This window comes from Haliotis asinina, chromosome 12, assembly GCF_037392515.1.
Source record: "Haliotis asinina isolate JCU_RB_2024 chromosome 12, JCU_Hal_asi_v2, whole genome shotgun sequence".
Taxonomy (NCBI): Eukaryota; Metazoa; Mollusca; class Gastropoda; order Lepetellida; family Haliotidae; genus Haliotis; species Haliotis asinina.
This window is the reverse complement of record NC_090291.1, coordinates 8991086-9011258: the sequence shown is the minus strand read 5'-3', so window position 1 is coordinate 9011258 and position 20173 is coordinate 8991086. Positions and strand designations below refer to the sequence as shown.

Sequence of the window (20173 nt, the reverse complement as noted above, 5' to 3'; positions counted from 1 at the left end):
ATAAATTAATTTTATATTAAATTCTTTAAAGTCGCTGCGATACGTTTATAGACCAAAGGGAAGCAACTCTTGCAGTTGTTACAGTAAACATGACCGAGGAAAGGGCTCGCCAACACATAAGCTATGGAATATAGATAATGAAAATGAAAGATAATAATGGCAACAATGTTTGAAGAGATCAGACCTACAATCGAAACTTTGGAGGCGGACATCCAGCCATCCACTGAAACTGTCTGCCCAGTTGATGGTTGTGACAAAACATTCAAGAACTCGTCACATCTAAGTCTCCATAAAGCTAAAGTCCATGGAATCGAAGTAGTAAGTTGTAATACATAAAAACTGTCGGAATTTCAGTGACATATATTATGTGTCATATTCCTCAGATCTTTGACAACTCCCAAATAATTATTCTGAGTGATGGTTTGGTACCTATTGCTAAATAATAAATGCAAAATATTGACCTGTGATTTTGGGGAGTCTTGCACTTTACCGGGCGCACTAACCCTAACCATATACCCTAACCCTAAAGATCGTAAAGGCAGTGTCCAAGCGCAAGGGATCGTAAAGTGGGGTGCCCAAGGGCAAAGGATCGTGCAGTAGTGCAGACTCGCTATAGCGCGATACGCTGTGACTGTTGATTAACAAACGTTCAGCGCTAGCAGGGCTACACCCGGTTAAGTGCAATCTAGCCTTATTTTGGTTATCACTGACTATTGACCGGTTATCGCCATTTTAGCATTTTTCGAGATTTCCACAGTAGTTTCGACGGTAAAGTGCAATCTAGCCTTATTTTGGTTATCACTGACTATTGACCGGTTATCGCCATTTTAGCATTTTTCGCGATTTCCACAGTAGTTTCGACGGTAAAGTGCAATCTAGCCTTATTTTGGTTATTACTGACTATTGACCGGTTATCGCCAATTTAGCATTTTTCGCGATTTCCACAGTAGTTTCTCAACCTAATGAAATAAAAGTTTTCTCAGGGATAGATTAGCTATTCACCAATATATCCTGCTTGTTTACAGTTGCCGATTGTGTTTTCTATATCATGCAGCCAACAGGAAGCACAGTAGTACATATTGTTCTTTCCAGACAACCAACAGGAGCAGTTATTGCCACTTTCGAATTGTTCATTTTATTCACCAAACATGACACAGAATTCATAATTAAATTACTGTCTTTCCAACCTTGACATATTGAGCACTTTTCAGATGGTATTTTATTTTAAAAATGACATTTAAAAGAGCAAAACCTACTCTCATTGTGAATGTTGACGGATGTTGGCATGAGCTGATTTTGTGGACGTTTTGTTCACCTCATCAAATTGTTTCTAATTGTCAAATCATACTGAATGGATGACATGGAATTTTTTTTGTGAATATGTCTTAGTGAAAGGAATGATGTAAACTGCATCAGATTATTTAAGTTTTAACCATGCAACTGAACAGCATGAATATCATGAACTATTTACAGCTGCTACTATCCAGCGATTCAGCCAATGGTCTCGCTCTGAGAAAAAAACGTAAATATGGTAAAATGGTGCTGTAATTATCTCTTGTGAAGTTTTATGCAAAAGTAAAAAGAAATATTGCTGTGTTATATAAACTTGAGTTAATATATCAGTCTACCTTTTTTAGATTTTTTTATGAAAGTTACACCTCCAACTATGTCGATCACGTGACATTGCCCTGACCCGGTATTATTAATTTAGAGAAAAACTTGTTTCTATTGATTTGAATTTTTGTTTACTTCCCATGGAAATATTTTGTTGTAAACAAGATCTTTTTGAAAATGCCGTTCAGAAAAACAGCATATTTGATGCGATCAGATTTGTTCAGATCTGTGGCAATAACTGGTACACAGCAATAACTGGTTGCCAGCCAGTACGCATACCTTGGAAGCTGACAAGGGAGCAATGCGGTAAAAGATTTTAAGAGGCACAAATCCTCACACAGTGTCACAGTCTTGTCTTGACTGTTGAATGCGATCTCAACTGGTATGATATGTGATAGAGATTCAACATTTCTGACTTGTCTAATGCACAGTTTACATCTGTCATTGTCTAACATTACAGCTACACTATTTTCATCTTGATAGTTATCTTATGCATTAAGTTTGTGAAAAGTATGATGGTGATTTTGATAACATGTGAAATGAATTTTAAATATTACAGGATAAGTTTAAGTCGAAAGTCAAGCCCGGAAGGCCCTGTCACTATCACTGCCCAGTGTTTGGCTGCTATTACCACAGGGATAGACACTTTGCAAACTACAAACTCCTCAAAAAGGTAAGCAAGGGGTAGTTTCAGTTTACTGGTGTAGTGTCCCTAAAACACTTTTTTTAGATGTTATTTTAGAAGACTGTCCAAACTTAAATTTATTGGATCATAAAGTTGACTTGTGTAAAACAGAAAGTTACAGAGATTACTGACTCATGCAGGCTTGAATTAAATAAATAAAGAGCATCCTGAACATGGGTTCGTTTTGTATACCTACAGAATTCCAGATACCTACCAGCCATATTGTTTTGTGTCATGTCACCCTAACCCTAAAGCTAACCCTAAACATACCCTAACCGTAAACCTAACCTTAACCCAAACCCTATCCCAATACCTTAGCCTAACCCTAACCAAAAGTAAACTTGCTTGCTTTCAATGATGGTGGAGGGTATCCATTATTCTGTCATCTTATCGCCCATTTTATTGTCCAAGTAATTGAAAAATTTAGTTCGTCACAATAATTTGTCCGCAATATTTTCAATGACACAATTTTCATGTTGATAATCATTTATAATCTTTTCTATCAAAACTTTTTCCAATTATCAGTCATTTTAGCTGGCCTTTATTGACGACAGATGAGTTGACATTTAGTATAAACATATCATTATATGTTTGGATCATAAAGTTGACTTGTGTAAAACAGAAAGTTACTGAGATTACTGACTCATGCAGGCTTGAATTAAATAAATAAATAGCATCCTGAACATGGGCTCGTTTGGTACACCTACAGAATTCCAGATACCTACCAGCCATATTGTTTTGTGTCATGTCACCTTAACCCTAAAGCTTACCCTAAACATACTCTAACCGTAAACCTAACCTTAACCCAAACCTATCCCAATACCTTAGCCTAACCCTAACCAAAAGTAAACTTGCTTGCTTTCAATGATGGTGGAGGGTATCCATTATTCTGTCATCTTATCACCCATTTTATCGTCCAAGTAATTGAAAAATTTAATTTGTCACAATAATTTGTCCGCAATATTTTCAATGACACAATTTTCATGTTGATAATCATTTATAATCTTTTCCATCAAAATTTTTTCCGATTATCAGTCATTTTAGCTGGCCTTTATTGACGACAGATGAGTTGACATTTAGTATAAACTTATCATTATATGTTTATCCTCAGCACTATGGTAGTATTCATGGAGGCAAGAGGTTCACCTGCTCCAAATGCCAGAAAGCATTCGGCTTTGACCATGCCAGGAAGCGTCACGAGGGCACCTGCGGTGTGATATACAAGTGTTACACATGTGATTGCCCCTACACCACCAAGGAAGCTCTAATTATGCACTGTACTCGCAAGCAACATCAACTACCAGATGCTGTGAAAGAAACAATGAGGAAATTCAACCAAGAAAAATCCAAAAACATGTGAGTAGGCAGACTTGTTGCTGTGTTTGACTATGTTTATAAAGCTAAAGGCCTAAAAAATAATCCAATCCCAGAATTTGAGCCTATGTTTTAATGATGTCTTTTAATTTGATCTCCAAAGAATTCTTTTTTCATGAGTAAGCCTGGGTTAGAATGCAAGAATTGCTGAAAATTACTGGCAGAGTAAGTAAGGGATCAATTTTCAGGATTTCATGGATAAATGAAAATGCTTGATATTTCAGTAAGTATTGTTGTGGCCATGGGATAATGTTAAAAGCAATGAAGACCAAAAGCACTTTTTACAACCTGCCTATAAACAATCAGCCAAGTGCATTTGGCTATCTCTTGCCTATTTATTTCCACACAGTTACAGGTTTTGTGTTTGGTATGATTGTCGGCGTAATGATTCAGGTAGCTGATGTTCTATTTCTTTTACAGATCTCGTAAGCCCAAAACCCCTGACTGCCCAGCAAGTAAATCTGATGCAAGTCCCCAACCCTGTGTGATCTTTGTGTCTCGAATGGACGCCCAGGTTAATACTGCACCTGGGCCACTCCGTCAGATTCTGCCGAAACCCATGATTAAAACAGTCATTCCCATGACAAGAGTAACTGTCAATTCCAATAAGATATCTGTGGAAAAGTTTGACTTTCCAGCAAAACAGAGTGCTGAAATTCAGACTGACATCTATGGTGTCAGTAATCCCCTAGAACAGAGAGGTGTAGTTAAGAATCCTTCAAATTTACATTTGTCAAAGAATGTTGCCATGGCTACCACAGCAACACAGGTTTCACTAGGAAAATCTCACATTATTGTTCCTTCTAATTCTTCCGTGACATCGTCAACCGGAATGCAGACAAACCTAAGTATTCTGTCCACAAAGAAACGTCACTGCTCCATCGCAGAAACACAGACTCCTGGAGATTTAATTCTCAAGTCGGCCATGGCAAGTGCAGATATTCCTTTCCATGATCTTAGGGGTAATGACAAAGGTCAAAGGTCACCAAGGTCAAGGGGTAAAACTCCAAGGCGGCACAGTCTTAAGACATCAGAGGTTCAGACACGGGAAACGTTTCCGCCACGGAAGAAGAGGAGACGTCGGAACTCTGGCAGACAGATGGTTGCAGCTGAGTGCAATACAGACAACATTGGTCTCTTGTTTCCCACAGAGCCACCTGCTGCCAGAACCGAGCAAATGTCCACTCAGACCCAGAAAAGTTTCTTAGAAGAGTTTGGTCACTACAGGCAGCAGCCAGTAAAGAACTCTGAATCACAGACGAGCTTGTCCACTTTGTTTAAGAATATGAGAGAGAGTTTACTTACGGAAGAAAATCCAGCCATTTTGTCAGATCTTGGATTAACTTTCAGTGATGACCAAGACCAGTCCGTGGTTGATGCAGAATGTGGGCCTGGAACATCTCTGGTTGACACTGGTTGTAATCCTAGAGTGCCCTTGGTAAATACCTGTCATCAAAGAATGCTAATGGTCGACACTGGATGTGGGCCTGGAATTCCAGTGGTTGACACTGGTTGTGAATCAGAAATGACCATGGTTGACACAGAGTGTGGCTCAGGGTCGTCCATGGTTGATGCTAATGATGGGACAGATTCCTTCAACAGGACTACTCTTCAGTATCAAGGTAGTGGCACACAAACAAATGCGGACTCAGATGTAGATTTTCTTTCTGTTTCAACTCCCTGCTTCCTTGAGCTTCTAGAAGGAGATTCCTCATCCGCACCAACTCCTGGACAGACGAGGTCTCTTGGATCAAACTCACAGTTCTATCGAGACAGAATTGGTCAGACATCTGTCTCATTAGACACTAATAGAAGACTCTCAGAGAACCTGTTGCATCAGACGAATCCTCAAAATGGCATTCCATTGACTCCCCCAAAACTCATAAACTCAAACCATGCAGATTCTGATCCGTACTCCTCATCCTATTCATCTTCCAGTGATTTTGGTCGCCATGACTCCCTTGGTCGATCCACTAAGCTGGTGGAATCTTTAAATGACTATAATCCTTGCTTGGCATCAACAGCTGCCAAACATATCCACACTCAGACCATGGTGCCAAGGTCTGCTGATTTTGGTGCCCAGACTCCTACTGCTCGATCTCAGACTCTAGACTTTCTTGATTCCCATGATACTCCTCAGATGGAAGGTCAAGGACCCATGTTATCTTCAAGTGCAGGCACAGATATGCACACACAAACAGCAGATGATCTTCTAGATTTCCTTATGACAAATATGGAGACCCAAACAGACGATCTGTTCATATCTGGACTCGGCTTATCAGACATTGAGACTCAGACACCAGCAGAGAATGACTCCCTGGATACTCTTGTGACCACAGAGACTCAGACAAATATGCAGTCATTAGTCCACGAGGAGAATGATCTCACACTCTTCACTGACATGCAAACTCAGACACAGTTCAATGTTGTGGAATTCAATTCAAATGATCTCACAGACTCTCATACTCAGACAAACTTTGAACTTTTTAGCTTGTGATATGCTGTGCAAACAGCTTCTGCAGTCTTGTTAATAGTAAGATCAACAGGTCACTTAAACCATTACATAACAGTGCTTAACTGTATACCAATACTTGTCAAGATTTGCCTAAATAATTGTGTAATTGCAGATACACCAAGAAAACTACCATATTTCCTCTGATAAGAACCAGTGTGCGTATTTTTTCAACAAGCTTTCAGATCTGGCACTTATTAAAGACATGGCTCTTATAAGGGGCATGGTGCTTATTGGAGAACCAGCACTTATTGCACTTACTGGGTGTACTGTAATTAATTGTTGGTGAGCATCACATCAAAGTTAGGGACCATTTTTTAATAAACCTATTTTTGGATCAAGATGAATGCATGTATTTAAATCATACCCGTGCTGGGTATGATTTTAATACATGCATTCCCCTTGATCCAAAAATAGGTTTAGAGACCCAACACTTACTATGGTGTCAGCGTTTTCTTAAACTGCTGACCCATGAAGGTCCCAGGTAGAATAGGCCCTCAGCAACCCATGCTTGCTGTAAAATGTGACTATGGTTGTCGTAAGAGGCGACTAACGGGATCAGGTGGTCAGTCTCGCTGACTTGGTTGAGACATGTCATTGGTTCCCAATTGTGCAGATCAATGCTTATGTTGTTGGGCACTGAATTGTCTGGTCCAGACTTGATTATTTACAGACCGCCGCCATATAGGTGGAATGTTGCTGGATGCAGCGTAAAATTAAACTAACTCACTTACCCTTAGACTGCTGCTTAACACTTAGCTCTTATTAGAGGAAATATGGTATAACTAACTTATGCCCTGCTTCAGACAATGCAGTATGGGTGGGTAGAGTAGTGGTCAATATATCAGCTTGTCTCACCAAAGACCAGAGGTGAGCGCTCAATCTTGAACGCCTGTGCCCGGACGAGCGTCCGCAAACTATCCTCCCAGCTGCCTCTCCAAGCAAACAAAGATGGTGACCATGTTTAATAGAAAAAAACCCACTCAAATCATTGTCATTAGTTAGCATCCACCAGACGAATGGGCAAGGAATAGCCAAGAAACGCTGTGTAAAGCATAAAGAGGAAGTTCACATCCATAACATTTTGTCTTATACATGTTCAATGTCATTCCTCAACACTCGCTCCTTTCCGTAACCTCCAACAAGAAGACGAAAAGCTATTCGGCTTTTCCCGGAATAACACAAGTTGGTCACAAATTGTTTGATGTAAGTAAGCGCTCGCATCCGTTCAGGACCCATGTGGGCGCTCGCGGTTCTGAACATGCCTCTGGGTCCAACTTCCCAGAATGTGTGCAGTCCATATCTGGAGTGCCCCACCAGAATATTGCTGGAATATTGCTAAAAGCCACGAAAACCATACTCACTGTCTCAGAAAGGTCTGACGTTCCTACCTTTTCCTATTGTCCCATCCTCTGTTCTCCAGGGATTATATTTATGTTATCTGACACTTGCCATTGGTGTTGTCTTTGTTTTGTGCAATACTTTCATAACACTTGATATTTATTCCTATTTTGTGATATTTTATTTGATACATAATGCAACAGTTTTATATATTTTTACTTGAACAAGTATTTAATCAACTTTCGAGGGATTGTATCATTTGTACCAGTAGTGGATGACTTCTACAAGTCTCAACTTACATCTTGTGTATATAGCCAGTATTCACAGTAGATACTTTGTCTCTCAGACTGGCCATGATGCACTTTCAGTTGAATTAATCTGTTTGAAAGTGCATCTTTAAGATAAGTGATACCAACCAACCCTTCACTCTCATGATATGTAATAGAGGAGGTATTGAAATCAGTGTGTCATATTTATTTCGATCTATCACATATCACACACTTATTGGTCTTGTTTCAAAGAACTTTCTTAACACAAATACCAGCATGTCAAGTGGTGCATATTGATATTTAAATATTTATGGAAACAATTTCCTTTCATTTGCATGGCATCAAGTTTGACTTGACTCTGGGCAGAGCTCCACTAGAGCTTTTCATCTTGAGAGAATTACAAATTCAGTGTTTGTTCTGACGCAGAAAATGTGTGTATTTAGTGCACAAATTATCTCAAATATGCAGTGAATTTAAAAGCTTGCTTCATTGTTAATGCAGTGCAACTGGGCCCTAAGTGCAGATAAACCAAGCTTGTAATTTCTGTTGTTTAAAACTATTTGTTTCGGACAGTTAACTGTCAGTTGTGATTAAATACCTGACCTGTTTTACCTTGTTTTTCATCGTAATCAAACAATCAGAGTGATGTCTTGATGAAGTTCCAAACTGAAGTTGACTTCCCAAATATGTGCGTGACTCCATCATGACACCATGGAGTCATGATGACTCCTAATTTTCATGTCTACGGCAAACACTGCAATTATTTTGTAAAATCCATGAACTCATAGCATAAAAGAGCCTGACATACAAATTTCTCAATCCCAATCCCATGGTGTTGTTCAGATAGCTCAAAAACTACCCTAGTACATGGAAAGTGGAATCATAGGAACATACTCGTCAGGTTGGCCACATCACTCTTGCAAGACATGTTAGAACAACCAGATGATTGTTTCAAATTTTAGGGCACTGGGGTGATTTGTCACCTTCTGATGACTCTGATGAATTTTCTTTTTGTGGTCACACTCCATAGAGGGTCCAACTGATGTGTTAAGGGTTGGTCAGGTCTGGATCAGATAGGTTTCATGTCATAGAAAATGTATTATGATCACTGAATATGTTACATCATTGGATATTGATCTAAGATCAGGATTCTGCTGGCATGATTTCATATCAAGTTTTATCAGATCTTGATGTGAAGATTCATGTCATGACTAGGATGATTGTCCTGCTCGTAATGACCCTGGATAGTGAATACAGGGGTTTCTTCTGATTGCAAACAAAATTTGCAGTAAATATGCATTTGTAGTTTAAATTAAGACTCAAGCTATGTAACTCGCCACATATATTTCTGGACTGTTTGAGACCCAGATTAAACAGGTCCTAATGTACAGTCATCCCTCACATTCATTGGTGGATCCCGAGAAGAGGTTGCTGGAGTGCACACCCCACCTTTTGTGGAGGTGAAACTGAAGTATGCATCCCCTTTTCTCGGATTATTTTTAACTGAATCACTGGTTGATTGGATCAAACATATGTGCACAGCTGATTGCTGTGTCTGGCATCGGTAATCTTTATCTGAGCATATACAGGTATGAAACTCCTAAATATTTCAGCTAGACCACAGGGCTGGTTGGCAGCCCTAACCAACACTTACCTGCCCACAAATATTTAGGTTTGACAAGCGACATAGTTTGGTTTAGGTGACTTTGATAATCTGGCAGTCTGTGTTGAAAATAACCCAGGTGGTCCTAGGCAGGCAGGTATTTCGAATTCTGGCATATAAGACAGCGCTTTGCATGACAGAAGTACAACTGAATTCTGAATGGTAGATTGCAAGTTTCATATTTTATTTACAAAGTTTGTTTGTTAACCTCCAATGATAAGACATGATTTGGACTGGGCCCAGTTCACAAAATAGCAGTTTATTCTGCATTATGTATAAGGCTGATATCACATGATGCAGGACTATGGACTGCAAGACCTGCGTCATGGAGGGATGACTGTACCTTCAAAACCATATAGAAAGTCTTCCATGCTGATGTGTCCATATTTGTGAATGTTTTTAGGCTGTGCTTGCTTTATGGATTTGCCAACTGTAAAGCTTGTTTAGAAAGCAGTTACGTTATATAAAATGTGTAATTCTGAGACTTCTGATGAGCTTAAAGCATATTCCATGCTAACATATCTTTTAAACATAGAGCCTCCATAATGATACTTTTGTACTATTGTTTAATAGAACAAAGCCTTTTTTTATAACAACCTATTTATGGGTAAGAGATCTAAAAAGACACCAAAAACAGTTTTTGTAAATGGAGAAAACACTTTGGCCTCATAATGAGAGTATAAATTTCAGTTTCAACTCAGCAATGCATCCATACTGGTAAAATATTTTAATGTAAAAGTTAAAACCACATATACAGTTAACTGATGAGTGACTTAGAAATTGAAGAATGGATAATATTTTAAGTGAAGTGCCTAGATCTGTATAGTTTCACAGCCACAAATCTGATGCTGCAGTGATGTGTATTTAGTTTAATGTCATTGTTATAGATCTTTTATCTATCTTTTTGTTACCTGAAATAAAGTTATTTACTTTGTCTTGAGTTATTATGTGAAATAATTCTGTAAGAAATATCACATTTATTCATGTCAAGCAAAAGTATTTTCTACACGACCTGACATTCTGCATAATGTAAACAAGGTGTAAAGGTCACAGGCTCATGTTAAATGGACCCATGAAGAACTGGGTTAGAATTGATTTTCAGTAACACATGCTTGTCGTAAGAGGCGACTAAAAGGATTGGTGTCTTGGTGGACACATGTCATCATATCCCATTTGAGTAGATTGATGTTCACGCTGTTGATCAGGGTGTGCTCATTTTTGACTGCATGAGTTAATGGTTGAACAGACTTGACTTCAATATGAAAATACGAGTTGCAGGGGTCCATTATTGGGCCTTTATTTAAGAGATATTCTCTGGCATTATTTCACCAGTGCGTAGAATGCAGACACATACCATGATTGGTTGGCTAGTTATTGTTAAATACCGCATTCATCAATATTCCAGCTATAAGCGGCAGTCTGTAAATAATGTGATATGGACCTGACATTCCAGTGATCGACAGCATGAACATTGATCTACGCATTTGGGATACAATGACATGTCAACTAAATCAGTGAGTCTGACCACCTGATCCCATCAGTCACCTCTTACAAACAGTCTAAGTAAACTTAGTCTCTGTGTATTTCATAACACTCCACTACTGAGTCAAACAAAACCTAGTAGAAGGTCACGTCAGGTAACCTTTGAGCGACCAATGACCGCCCAATCATACGCGAGACGGTTAAATAGATTTAACCAATCAGACAACTGCTACTATTTTGGGATCGGAGGGACTTTCAAAATATTCAGGTCACTGACACAGATCTCTCCACAAACAAAAATCTGCATATAACACGGTTATTTGACCTGCAGTATATACGCTTTGGGGTCTCTGTTGACATGGTTACCATTAGCTAATATTTCCGCAAGATAGCATCCTTGAATATTGCCAAAACCACTACTTTCAACGACTGTTTACTCACCGTTGTCATGGTTGTACGTACGCTGTGTGCATCACCCGGAGGCGAGCGTACGCTAAATAGCCTTCGGAATCGTTCGGGTATGAACCTTTTCGAGATAATAAGTTCAAAAGGTATGTACGAATGTTTTCTTTCACGATTTGGTAAGCTGTGATGTGATTGGTCAATCTCAAAGGTTACCTGAGGCGACCTTCCATAAGGTTTTGTTAGACTCAGTGGTGGAGTGTAACGAAAAGTACAGAGACTAAGTTTACTTAGACTGCTCTTACAAAAAGAATCGGTTGTTGAAAACCAATTCTAACCCATATCTTCATGGGTTAAACTTATAAGATTCTGTATCAGTGTGAATGCCTTGATCACCTCCAAATCAACATATACTCTTCACAAAAAGTAGGGGATAATGAACTTCAATTTGGATAGGAGGTGTAAACGTTAACAAACATTTCAAGGACAGACATCTTATGAACGCACCACCATTTCCCTCTATTACCACCCTTTTACAACGCATGATATGCACGTGCACAACACAGTAGCCCCATACATGGTGTCCTATTCTTGATTTTGACATTTTTTCAAGGTCAAGAAATCACTCAGAACATTAATTTTTACACTCATCTTGATCACACATTTATTAGTGTTTGTTTCTAGTTGTTTGTTTTAAAATGATAATTGTATACATGGAAATTACATGTCATACACCAATCATCTTTCAAAAGCGACTACATTTCAAATAACTATGGTTGAAAGGAAGTGCAAATAGTGATGCACTCTCAAAACATTCAATAATATGATATCAACATTAATTGACTCCAATAAATCTCCTAAATCTGTTTAATTATAAATAAAAAAAAAAAAAAGATCCCCATTTTTTAATGAGTATATATGTGTCTCAGAAATGAGCTTCAAAATGTTCCTGCACTACCTGTTCAAACATTTGTGTCATTATATTAAGCCTTTCCAGTTGCAGCAGATATGTGTTGAAGTATTGGCGCCATGGTCTAAGAGCTTCCATTTCTAACATTTTGTAGAGGTGGCACTCCAAATGTTCAAGCACATCCAACTCATCATATGGAATAAACAATAACACCATCTGCAATGTAACATTTTATTCTATTTTTTATATGAAAAGAACTGGTGTATCAAACTCAAATCAAGATAAACATGATAAAATCAACAGCTCTGAATAATATATGAATAATATGAATATAATATCTTTACAATACTGCACTTCATATTGAGCAGGCAACGTAATGCTGGACTAAGTCAACATGGAATATGAATCATGAAATGTGCACCATAAGTCTTGACAACATATATTGGGAACACAGAACTTTGTTAGTATTTCAGCTATCCTGTCACTATGCCAACAGGGGAGGTAATCCTGATGTAAATTATACGAAGGTCAAACATTTTTGGCAGGTGTTTTTGTAATGGCTCAACATCAGCCCTGTCTTACATCAAACAAGATTTTCTTATACAGGATAAATTTTGTGGATAGCAACTTCTTGAGATTTTCTTACACAGGACAAATTTTATGGATAGCAACTTCTTGGGTTTATTTTCCCGACATTTCGGGGCTTATCCTAGCCCCCTCATCAGGTTGAGCTGAACTGAACAGTAAGGCTAACTGTTAACTCTGCCCATGACCTCACAATGCTTATGACGTCACAATGCTATGACAACATGATACCAGTCGCTGAAATCAATGAAATCAGTAGATGGAAATCAATGCAGTGTAAACATATGGGTCAGAGATTTGATCAAATTTGGGTCCTTTCTTAGTTTCAATTCAGCTTTTTCACAATATTAATAATATCTATGCAAAATTTTGGGTCAAAAGTGTCAAAACTTGCAAGTGACCATACACAAAATGGTTCTCTGTCAGCCATTACAACAAGTCAGACACTGTTTTCAACCAATGAATTTTGAACTCAGACAGTTATCCATAAGTGGTCTTGTACTACCTCCTCATTTGTTGATCTGGACATCTGCCTACATACACATTAACAGGCTTTAAATGTAGTGTAGTATTACCTTACTCAGTATCACCTCATCATCTGACCACAGTAATGGTTTTGTATTCATTAAGCCTGACCAATTTTACCTCACATTTTACGGATTTATTAAAAACAATAATTTTCAAGCAAAAAATAAAAATATACTCATGTTTGTATTGGCCAATAATGCAAGCTTACAAAAAAAAATTATGTTTTTGACCCCATATACACTTCATAAATTGCCAAAAGTAAAATACTTTTAGTATTTAAAAGGAATATTACTTTGATGCATTATTTTCTTTCTTCCTGCTTTTAGATTTTCTGAGGACAAAAACCTGCAAAACAAGAAATAAAATTAGTCTGGTCTTATTACACTGTGAAATCTTTCAAGGTACAGATATTGCAAAATGAATAATACCAACCAGCTTATAGCAAGTACATTGTTTAGAAATATGTTAATATTAACTCCACACAGGTAATACTGGATGTATATACTGAATAAAATGAACATAGAAAATAACAATCTCTGAACATACACAAACAAGGCTTCAATGTATTGCTGTCCATGTCTGTTGAAAATACAATTCGAAGAAAACTGCTTTCTGTTTGTGTATGTAAACAACCTTCAAACAGCTTCAACTACAACATATGTGACACCATTTATATGGTAGAATACAAATATAACATATGCTACCCACATAAAGTTAAGGAATGTTTCCATGACAAGTTAATCGTTGATGTGATAACAGATTAACTATGAGCAAATGAAACATGAGAGATTTAAACTAGTCTTATGAAATATTCAAGTGTTCTTCACTTCTGTTGAGTAGTGTATAACATGTTAGTTTTAAGGCATTAAGTAATCATGCATTGCAAGGCATTCCTATTTAGGAGATTGAAGACAAAATATAAATGATATTGCATAAGTCGTCAGTGATGCACCAAGACAGTTGGGAACAAACGTTACAGCACATCCTCCATGCTTGCAGGTTAAAATACATGTGTGTAAAATAGACTAATGTTTAGTCTCTGTACATATATATGCTTTGCCTTACTGACTAACTTTAGATTGGGGCCTTGGTGCATTTCTGAGTCTTCTAGGTCTTGTACCAAGTGAGGCACATAGAGGGTTTTCACTATAGTGACAGGCAGACTGGCATTGCATATACATGTATATATAGGCACTAAGTCTATTAACATTAGGGAGACAGGGTGATGTCTGAATGTGATGTTGGCATCTACACCAACATATTGCATATATGAAGACACAATGTCATTTAGAGGTCAAACATAACATATGTTATATCTGGGATTACACTTTCTCAGTGAAGTACAGATTCTATAACTTTTCTGGGGTTGAGTCCCCTCCAGGATTCAAACCCACACCCTCAGAGTCAGGCACCTAATCGCCAACACAAAGTCAGCCGCCATGCAATAATCCACTCAGCTATGTCTGTCTCCAGAAAAATGGAATTCAGAAAACTGATAGTCTTGGCCACGGACTTTGGGTGCCCCTCTGATAAGTGTAAATCCCATGCCCGAAAGCTATGAATACACAATGCTATTTGGAAAGTGGTCAAATGTAACAGATGCAATATTTGGGATTATACTTTTTAGTTGAACATATTGTAAAAAGTTGTGCTGCCATTGAACTATCACTCTTGTTCATCACATCAACTTCTAAATGCCACTCAAAGAAGAAATTAGACAGACAGACAGACAGACAGACAGACAGACAGACAGACAGACAGACAGACAGATTGAACATATGAAAAATTCAACTCAGACCATAATTTTATATGCCTGAAATACATGTGACCTTGAGTCCTGTTCCTGTTGCAGTGACACGTTTGCTTGTTACACTCCACAATATTCAAGGTGTATGATAACAGCCTGTAAATAACAGTCTGGGCCAGACAGTCCAGTGACTGACATCATGAACAACCCAACTGGCATATGATGACATTCATCAACCCATACAAGTTTATAACCTGGCCAAATGATGAGATTCTTGAGAGATATTTAGAAGTTGGTGAACATATAAGACGAGTATATGTATGACAACTTCTGAACTGTATAACCATCTACCTGACGAAAAGGCAATAAGTAGCTGAGAAACATGATGTTATACAATAAAGAAGAAGTTGTTATCCATATGATCTTTACTGGACAACTCATAATCACTACTTATCACATGTGGATCATCAAATGTACAACATTTACCCTATTGTGAATGCAAGTATATAGATATGGTCTCGTACTATATGCATATCACTAGTCAGGAAAGCATGTATGAAGTGTACGCATTTACACAATCACCTTGTGATCTGATACACTTAATGCTTGTCCAGATAATGCATCACAGTTAATAATTGATAAGGACTGTATTAAACTAATCACACACACCATAGTTCATCATCAACTGTCACATCAAGATAATCAGGCAGACAATAAGTAATCATTGGTATGGATTGCATCAATATAATCAGTTAATAATCAGTATAGGCTGTATCGAGATAATCATCCACACCCCAGTTAATGATCAGTATCGGCCACATCAAGACAATCAGGCACCCACAGTTAATCATCACTATAGTCTGTACCAACATAATCATGCATACCACAATTGGCCACATCAAGACAATCAGGCACCCATAGTTAATCATCACTGTAGGCTGTATCCACATAATCATGCATACCACAATTGGCCACATCAAGACAATCAGGCACCCATAGTTAATCATCATTATAGTCTGTACCAACATAATCATGCATACCACAATTGGCCACATCAAGACAATCAGGCACCCATAGTTAATCATCACTGTAGGCTGTATCCACATAATCATGCATACCACAATTGGCCACATCAAGACAATCAGGCACCCATAGTTAATCATCATTATAGTCTGTACCAACACATACCACAATTGGCCACATCAAGACAATCAGGCACCCATAGTTAATCATCATTATAGCCTGTACCAACATAATCATGCATACCACAATTGGCCACATCAAGACAATCAGGCACCCATAGTTAATCATCACTATAGCCTGTACCAACATAATCATGCATACCACAATTGGCCACATCAAGACAATCAGGCACCCATAGTTAATCATCATTATAGTCTGTACCAACATAATCATGCATACCACAATTGGCCACATCAAGACAATCAGGCACCCATAGTTAATCATCACTGTAGGCTGTATCCACATAATCATGCATACCACAATTGGCCACATCAAGACAATCAGGCACCCATAGTTAATCATCATTATAGTCTGTACCAACATAATCATGCATACCACAATTGGCCACATCAAGACAATCAGGCACCCACAGTTAATCATCACTGTAGGCTGTATCCACATAATCATGCATACCACAATTGGCCACATCAAGACAATCAGGCACCCATAGTTAATCATCACTGTAGCCTGTACCAACATAATCATGCATACCACAATTGGCCACATCAAGACAATCAGGCCCCATAGTTAATCATCACTGTAGGCTGTATCCACATAATCATGAAGACCACTTTTAATCATCGATATGGGTCACATCAAGACAGTCATGCACACTACAGTTAATCATCACCAATTGCCACATCAAGATAATCATGCACAATATTGTTAATCATCAGTCTGGGTCACATCAAGATAATCATTTAAGTTATAGTTAATCATCACTATTTGCCATATCAACATGATCAAGATAATCATGCACACTGCATTTAATCATCAGTAAAGGCTTATCAAGATAATCACAAAGAGAATAATAGCTGTGAATCACGCACAGCAGACCTTATCACAGATAATCATGTGTAGCACAGGCTGTTTCCCAGCTAATCATGCAGATCACAGGCCTGATGGGAGTCAATCATGCATAGCAGAAGCAGTTGAACTAACTTTATAAACAGTTTTGAATACATGTATACATGATGTACTGATTATCAACCAAGCAAAACTGTCTCCACTGGCAGTGAATATAATATCAAAACAACTCTACTCTATACTAACATATATATTTTTGCACATAGTCCTGCTTTAACGGCTCCTTTGGAAGGCACAGATGAAAGGTGTCGACTCATCACAAATGGACATACATCTTGTATCACATGAACAACAGATGATGAGGAACAAGATGAACAACTGATGAGGAACAAGATGAACAGCTGATGAGGAGCAAGATGAACACTTGATGAAAGCAATTCAGAAATGTCAGGCACAGCTGGAATTGTCATCATGCAAGATAACACACACCTTGTAGAAATGTTGCTTTCATCAGAAGACTGAAGGCATATATTTATATTTCATGAACTGGCAACTTCTGGTTTCCAACACTCATGAACACTGGGTATTGACATCATGAACATTGTAACTCCACGGATATGCATTGCTCATCCACATCATGAACATGCTGCCTTTACTTCATGAACATGCATCTTCAATTTCTTGATATCAAAACAGACAGTCTTTATGTCAGTTAATATCACAAATATCATCCCTGGAATATAGACAAAATCATTAACACTGGTCTTCAAAGCATCATGAACACAATTAAAATCATAACAAGATCTTGAACATGAAATGAGGAAGAACATCAATACTTTCCCTGAACATAGCCACAAAACAAGCTTGCATGATAACTGTGTCAAGTAGTAGCTTTTACAAACAACTTACATACTTAACTAAATGGGGGTTCATGTACAGAAAGTTAAAACTACTTGCCAAAAAACAGTAAGAATAATGGTACAAATACAATATTTCTGGTGAATACATAAATATGAACCAGGCCTGTGATACAGTTGTAGTGATATGATATTCATCAGGACGGTACACAAAACTTACATAGAGATGTATTCTATCATTGGAGGAAATAAATGTAGACTTAATCATACTTGTAAATTTGAGTTTATCAGACTGGTTGAGGTGTTGTATACTGGTTGAAATTGTTTAGGAAAAAATGTTCAGTGGATAACACACTTTTATTTGTAAGCATCAATGTATACTGAGTGTGTTGTTATTGTGACAACGAAAATTGTATTTAGGCTAGTGTAATGTAATGAATCAAAACTGATATTCATTTACCAAGCACAATATATATACATATTGTTATTACAGGTATTGATATTAAAACTGTCCATTTAAACAGCGATTCCTGGAAATTCCTGTATTTTAGTTCATATTTTTTACCATCTGATGGTCTTTTTTGCTAGATTGTTACAATACAATACATTCAAGAGCCTGCACATCTAAAGTAATCTGTAATTTGTAACAGATACTTCAAGTCTTCGCCCTGAAATCTCTGGCAAGTTTGGGTCTCGGACGTTTCTACCTCGAGCATGGTGAGCACTTCTATCATCACATAAAGCTTTACTTTCAACATCACTGAGACTAACATCATCTACAGCCACTGATGACACGAAGCGACCTCCAATTCTTCTTCCAAGTGGCAGTTTGGATGTTCCTAGGATGCTTGAATTCTCTTGCTTGCCTTTTATGATCTGACCAATGTATGCGTTAGATGTCTCTGCAAGAGGTAATATCCTAAGTCTATCAACATCACCTTCAGAATTACTCCCACTTTGTTTCCGGTGTTGATTGCTGTTTTCACTCATGTCACCTCCTCCAGATTCTTGAAGTGACTGGTCTGGAAATCTCACCAAATCTTCTTTCATTCGCTGCTGTGGTGTAATCTTTTCAAGCGGTCTCAACGCATCCTGGCGGCCAACTGGAGTGATGATGAAGGAACTTTGAACACTCTGCGTATTATGTGAGGCTCTTGCAGAAATCTCACTTAGTTTCTTGATATGTTTCCCTTTCATTAAATTAAAAGGAAACATTCTAGTCTGTTCATCCTGGCTTTTCCTAAGCTGAGAATCCCTCTTAATTTCTTCATCAAGTTCATCTAAACGGGATGATATATTTTCTATATACAAATCACTAGCACTCTTTACCAAACTGGAATATGGTGATGTTGTTCTTCGATGTCCTTCTGATGTTGTACTTTGGGATCTTCTAGTACGATTACCGTCTGAAACACTCTCATCTGGAACAGACTTTCTACTGAAATCCCTTTTCATCAATCGTTTTATTTCTCTTTGCATGTACCTGGTCTTCAATGAAGGTGAGACTCTTTCAGCATTTTTCCTTCTTACTGTATACCAGTCTCGGTCTTCTTTGCAAAATTTATGTAACCGGTACTGGCCATTATTCTGAACATATCTGTAGGTAACAGGCTCAACATTAGCTTTCCACACGGGCTGTGTCTCATGTTCTTTCTTTTTGACATTATCAACACTCTTCCCTGTTGAATTAGCAACTTTGTATTTTCCTGACTCTGCATGTTTTTGCCTTTTCTTTTGCGTGTGATATTTTGGATTTGGGGCAACATCTTTCCACCCAGTCACAGATTCCTCCCAGTCATCTGAATATATGTTATGTAGAGTGTAATGTGGGTACAAACCTTCACTTGATTCCAGCAAAGTATGTAGTAAATTTACTTTTGTTGTCGAAATTTCCACCGGGGGTTTGGCTTCTTCATCGGGAAATACACAGTGAGCGAAATGGTATTCCGAGTTTTGAAATTCCTCCTCATTGTCATCGAATTCTTCAGTCTCCGATCCAGATTCACTTGAGGATTCCTGGTCCGACATTTCTGTGAACTATCATCGAAATAACCTTTTGATTTGGACATAAATAGGACTATCACAAACAAAAAGCGGCTCAATCTTCGGGCGGGAACGTTTCATAATTGCCGTTGCACTTCAGTCCACACTATAC

The 20173-nt window shown here is 38.0% G+C and overlaps 2 protein-coding genes across 2 annotated transcripts; one reads left to right on the top strand and one right to left on the bottom strand.

Annotated features, from left to right (window-relative positions):
• The first annotated feature begins 59 nt into the window (after window positions 1–59).
• On the top strand, window positions 60–6171 carry LOC137258111 (uncharacterized). Its single transcript, XM_067795673.1, has 4 exons — window positions 60–318; window positions 2174–2287; window positions 3411–3655; window positions 4094–6171. Exons 1-4 carry the CDS (start codon window positions 157–159, stop codon window positions 6168–6170), a joined length of 2598 nt encoding a protein of 865 aa, XP_067651774.1. The 5' UTR covers window positions 60–156; the 3' UTR covers window position 6171.
• Window positions 6172–18635: 12464 nt separating this feature from the next.
• On the bottom strand, window positions 18636–20046 carry LOC137258446 (uncharacterized). The gene has a single exon (XM_067796128.1). It carries the CDS (start codon window positions 20044–20046, stop codon window positions 18643–18645), a length of 1404 nt encoding a protein of 467 aa, XP_067652229.1. The 3' UTR covers window positions 18636–18642.
• Window positions 20047–20173: the final 127 nt, after the last annotated feature.